This window comes from Meleagris gallopavo, chromosome Z, assembly GCF_905368555.1.
Source record: "Meleagris gallopavo chromosome Z, MGAL_WU_HG_1.1, whole genome shotgun sequence".
Taxonomy (NCBI): Eukaryota; Metazoa; Chordata; class Aves; order Galliformes; family Phasianidae; genus Meleagris; species Meleagris gallopavo.
The window spans coordinates 70,411,157-70,417,156 of NC_139435.1; the positions used below are offsets into that span (position 1 = coordinate 70,411,157).

The 6,000-nt window shown below is 34.0% G+C and overlaps 1 protein-coding gene across 1 annotated transcript in view; it reads left to right on the top strand.

The window, feature by feature from the left end:
* Nucleotides 1-4,259, top strand: part of CEP120 (centrosomal protein 120) — a 38,540-nt gene extending 34,281 nt beyond the window's left edge. The window contains exons 19-20 of the mRNA XM_085213199.1: nucleotides 1,367-1,512; nucleotides 2,209-4,259. Coding sequence (XP_085069325.1) covers nucleotides 1,367-1,512; nucleotides 2,209-2,446 — 384 coding nt within the window. The 3' untranslated portion in view covers nucleotides 2,447-4,259. The remainder of the gene's footprint in view (nucleotides 1-1,366; nucleotides 1,513-2,208) is intronic.
* Nucleotides 4,260-6,000: the final 1,741 nt, after the last annotated feature.

Here is a 6,000-nt window from a genome sequence, read left to right on the forward strand (position 1 = left end):
CTTGCAAAATGTGGATTTTCTTATTATTTAATGGTTATCAGCAAGGAGTTCTGAAGATGCCTATGACTAAGATAGCTGACAACAAGGATTAGATTCTTTCAGAAAGTATTAGGTTGGCTGTATAATGAATATGCTCGTGTCCGTGAAAGAAAATAGTTCTTTACTGCAGTAATAAGTATAAAACTTTGTATTAACAATTAAATAACTGAGATCAGAATGATATCAAAACTTAACAGTAAGCTCACACTATACAGTTTTTCTGTATTTCAGGTTGGATATTAGGAAGAATTTCTTTTCAAAAGGGGTGATCAGGCACTGAAGCAGGCTGCTCAGGGAGATGGTGGTGTTACTGCCCTTGGAGGCATTTAAGGAAAGGGTAGATGAAGAACTCAGGGGTCATGCTTTAGTGGGCAGTATTGATGGTGGATGACTGTTGGACTAGATGATCTTAGAGTTCTTTTCCAACCGTAATGCTTCTGTGACCCTCTCCTACTTTGTTCTGTGTCACTACAGAATCAACTGCCACTTCACCTCAGGCTTTCTTTTTCATTGACTGTGTTGAGTTGGTAATCAAGGTTGTATCAAAAATGGGAGGAGAACAAGGAGAGAAAGCAGCATACTTGTCATTAAGACACTGTTCAGTGTCCCAGGATGATAGGGGATTCCAACCGTAGTTTTTCATCTCTATACATGATGCTAAAGCAAAAAGCAAACTTAGAACCAAACAGACTTTCCAAATAGGTAGGTTGGTTAGATTAAATGCACCAAATAAATTATCTAAGGTTTTGCATAGATCCATAAAACTGTAAAAGGAAACCTTGCCAGAGTTTTAAGTTTTTGAGGCTTACTTATTCAACATAAATTGCAGCTTTGGCAAGTCATCCTTGAAGTTTTGATGCTAGATATTGCAGGGCCAGTAATGGGGATTTTCTGCAGCTATTTAGCATTTTGTGTATGTAATTCAGTGTATTCTTTATTATTTAATAGTACATATTTTTGTATAATCTGTAATTCAAAATAGAAAAAAAAATCTGAGAATCTTCAGCAGTTTTGCAAATTTTCTATTTACAAGCTTAAGCTGGTGTTTGTAGAGGAGGTTTGTCCCACTTTTGCTGCTTCGTTAATGGAAAGATATCTCTGGACTTCAGGTAATCTGCTCTGGATAGGTTTACTGCAGTTGTAACAGTTTTACAACACTGTAGATAACAACAACTAAGACATCTTGTTTAACTTCTGCATTTCTACTAATACAGGAAATTTAACTGTTGTGATTTCATTCCTGAAGTTCTGTTTGTTTTGTTATAACAAGCACTTCCATGTATAACTGTGCAGTTAACTGGGTTGCTTTTATCCTTTCACACATCAGCGTGAACAAGAAAATGCAATGGCTCGCCTTAAAAAGCAGCAGCAAGAGCTGGAGCACATGAGGCTGTGCTATTTGGCAGCAGAAGAAAAAGAGCTGGGGAAAACAGACCGACAAGAGCTGGAGGATATCAGAAATGAACTTAACAGGTATTAGAACAGTTGTGAGATTCCTCTTTTTCCTCTCTTCTTGAACTCTATCTCCAAATAAGAAAAGGTTCAGTTAAATCATATATAATTGGCTGTCAGTGCGGTAATAGAATATGTTTCGGTGTCTCTTAGGTAAAAATTTGCAAATTTGTAAAATGCAACAGTAATGTACTATAGAAAATCTATGTTTAAAGTCAGTATACTTTGGTTTTAATATTGTTGTAGAACATCAGGGTTTTTTGTTTGTATCTATTCTGAACCTTCAGGTTTAGAGAGGACTGCATTACAGGAGAGGGGTGGTGAAAGGCAGATATTTGTCTTTATTTGAGATACATTACATTTTTAAGTCTGTCTAACTTAAGTTGTCCTCCTATGGCTGTCAGCATTAATATTGTACATTAATTAACAGTGCACATCAAAACCTTGTAATTTGAGTGGCTTTGCAAAATCAAAATAGGAGCTTTGGTAGTAATTATTACTATACTGTACTCATATTAAAGAAGAGTACTTTAGCTATCATATCAATACCTCATTTATGTTTTTTTTCTTTTAATTTCAGTATATACAAGGTAAACTTTCATCTTTTATAAATTTATTTATTTTACTAATTATATCAGCAGATGTGTGGTTTTTGTATGAAAAGCAAAGCAGTTTTTAATACTCATCTTCTGTTCTCTTCCATTTTATCAACATCAGGCTAAAGCAACAAGAAGAGAGAAAGCAATTTCAAGATGTTAGAGATAATTCTGCACATAAAGTGGATAGTCTTCATACTAGAAAATCAAATGAGAACACAGATGATTATCTCTCACGTCTGATGGAGGAGAGGGATACCTTGTTAAGAACAGGAGTGTATAATCATGAAGATCATATTGTAAGTGAACTTGATCGTCAAATCAGAGAGGCTATTGCAAAAAGAAATGCCACTAAATAAAAGCATACAAAAAAACAGCCTGAATTTGAATAGGCTTACTGATGTTTTTGAACCTTTCTCTTCAAAAATGTATGGTGATGCATAGATTTGCACATTCTTAGCTGTTTTTAAAGTCAGTGTCAATATTTGCAGTGCATAATGTTAAGTGAAGTTTTAAGTTTCAAAGGGGGTGGCTGTTTTTAGTGTTTTTGTATTCCTATACATGCAAATATATTTATATTCTGAAGTGTTTTCTACCACTCTTTCCACAATTGGGCTGTGTTTATTTTTAAGATATTTAATAATTGTTCTCAGTTTTTTGGTCAGTATTTCAATTGTTTTTTTAGAGTTCCTCAACTATACTTGGAGAAAGTGTCATCAGCTCTTTTCTGTGATTTTCTTAATTCTCTGAAATTCTTAATTTTGACCCAAAATGCAGCTCCTGAATAAATGTCACTTTTTATTAAATGACAAACTAATCAATTTTTACTTCTGCAACTGCAGTGAATATAGCTACTTTCTACAGTTAAGTTTTCTTTTTAGAGGCAAGCATTTAATTGGAAGGGAAGGAGCTCCCAAACCTTGTGAAACTGAAACTGATTGAAATGTTAAGTAACTGGTATGATCATACAGGATGAAAATGCTTTTGTCCTAGCAGCTTTGCACATAAGACTGTAAGGGTGAGCCCAGGCTTTGTTCATAAATACATGTGCATTCTTATATTTGTCCCGTGTGAGAAACTATATTTGAGTCATTTTTAACATTTCAGATGCTGGGCACATGCATAAGATAAGAGTTTTACTAAGACATTTTCCTTAATCAGTGCCTACTCAGTTTGCAGTTCTTTAACACGTATTTCAATCTGTGTTTTCTCATTGCTGTTAGGATGATTTATTTGATTGTTGAAGTGTGAAAAGGATAGCCTCAAATTGTTCAAAGCCAGAAGAAAGATCCATGAGAAATGTTAATTTCTGCATAGTAGTTGAAAAAGTTTTTGTTTTTTCTAGCTTCCATTCTGTTTGAGTAGATGTAAAATCATTCACATGGACCTAGCTAATTACATAAACTTACAGCACTGTCTTTTTAATGGGGATTTTTGTCATGTTGCCATGGTTCTCAGTTTCAATCTTGAGTACTGAAAAAGTGTTAAATATCTCTATTCAGGCAAAGCATAACAGACCCTATGCAAAACATTTTTTTCAGTGTACTTGCATGGATACAACTGTACATGTATTGCCTTCCTATTTTTCATGGTATAAATCATAGGATAGTGCATCTGACTTGCCTAGCATGGGCCCATTTCCTGCTAAAAAAGCTTGGGTTTTAGGCCCCTTAAAGTTTTAATGTAGCTACTTATTCTCAGATGTTACTTTCTATGAGGACTTACTGTTTATCAGAGTAAAAGTATATAAGAAATTATTTTGTGATGCCTCTCACACCTATATTTTTTCAACTGAAGGTGTTTGAAAAGATTCTACTCCACTAGTAAAGCAAGTAACACCTTGATAAATCCTGCACAAATTCATGGCATGTAATTTTATGCTGTTATGTTAGTGCTTCTGTTGTCATTGATGCATGATCATGCACTGTTGCATAATCCTGCATTATTGGAAATGAAACGGGATTCTTCTGTCTTACCAAGAAGACTTCGTTGTTCCTGAAATTGCTTCACTTTTGCAAGACGTGCAGTTTCTTTTTCAAACACTAGGGGGTCCATTAGACTTAAAGATTGCAGAGTGTGTATAATAGCATTTTCATGACTGGTGATTTTTTAACCAATTCTATGATTTTTCAGGTGTTACATTATTTAATAAACTCATATTTTTAGTATTAAGGACTTTGTGTTTCTTTTTCTATTTCTTTGAACAAAGCTTTTCTTTATTACTGTAGGTCATATGACAGTCTTTGGTGCTTGGAACAATTAAACTGATCAGTTGACTTTTGAAGTTAATTTCATTTTTTCAATTTCTGATAGTCTCTTCTGTGATTTGTACAGGAAACAGCAGTCATGAGGTGGTAAAATTTGAAAGAATACATGCAGATTAGTTTTCTTCTAGTAAATCAAAATATTTAGTAAAATTTACAGTAGGTCAACTTTTTTTTTTTTTTTTTAAGAGGAAAAAATGCCTCAACCTGCTATTTTAAGCTCTTTGGGCCACTTTGTGTTCTGAAAGTTCAGTACTTACAGGATGACAAGCACGTGTTACAATGTTTTCCTAATTCCCTAGGAATTTTTTTGGTTATACAGCCATTATGCTTCATGTTCATTATTTGTATTAGGATAAAATAGTGAACAATACTTTGGGTTTAATATTTCAACTCAAATTGTGCAGGAAGAGGTTGAGGTCTTTCATTCTGAAGTAATCTAGAAATAAATATGGATGCATACTTGTTGTAGATAGGTATTGCAGACTGCAGTTTGGTATTGCTTTTTTATATTTTTACATTGGATTCCATGGGCTCTTTGTTGCCACGAAGCCATTTTAAACATTATAGTTATTCAGTGGAAAGATCAAGTACTGTTTTTATTAAAAATGAAAATAAAAATTCTCTTATTTTCTATCGTAATCTCTCTTTATGGCAAGAATAAATAGCATTTAAGCTTATTTTAACATCCCCAGCAAAAAAAATCCTGCTGGAAATTGTGTATAACTTTGGTCCAGCTTCTATGTGCATTGAAGAAAGGGAAGAGGAGAAGCAACAGCTATGCATTCTGGCAAACTCATGATGTTAACTTTGGTGTAGCCAGATTTCACTGAAGAAATGTGAAATTATTTTAGAACAAGTGATTTTACTGCTGTTTTTCTGTAAACTTAAATGCCCATAAATAGTAATAAATGGGGATGTTGAGGCAGAGAAGGGTTGTTGGGTTGTTCTTATTGCCAAATTAGTTCATTGTCACACCTTTATCGTCTTTACTATTTGGGCACAGAACTTGCAGTTTCCTCTAAATAAGGACACTTCGTTACTGAATTATATCCTGTATTTGTCCAGATCTCATCTTCTAAAGGTAAAGCATTAGTCTAATTGAAAATGAGGACATCTAGAAACACAGCTTGTGTGCAGGATAATCCTCATCCAGAGGACCCCTGCCTGCTTCCTGGGGTGCCAGCTGTTTCTGCAGTGAGGACTTCCTGCTATTACTAATCTTTACCATCAAGTAGTTGACTCAAATTATTTAGTGCTGAGTTGAAAGCAAAGCAGCAAATCTGCATATAATCTGCATATAATATCTATTATTTAATAAATAAATAAATAAATTATACACCTTTACAAGGAGCATGAACTAAGATTCTGAGAACTGTTACAAGGAAATTGAGCACTTTTTCACTTATTATTAGGCTTTATCAGAAAATTTCTCTAAATTCTTAATTATTCAAGGACTGAAATCTTAGAATTGTAGAAATAAGAAGTGTTTTCCTTTAAAACTAGTTTATTAAAACATGTAGCTATGAATAGATCTTTCCACCATTGTGTACTTGGGAGTGAAGCTGTAACTACTGTTTCCATACTTTAGCAGTTACCCAACATTTTCAACCCTAGCCTTTTCAAAGCTGCTGTTGCAGGGAAGCAGC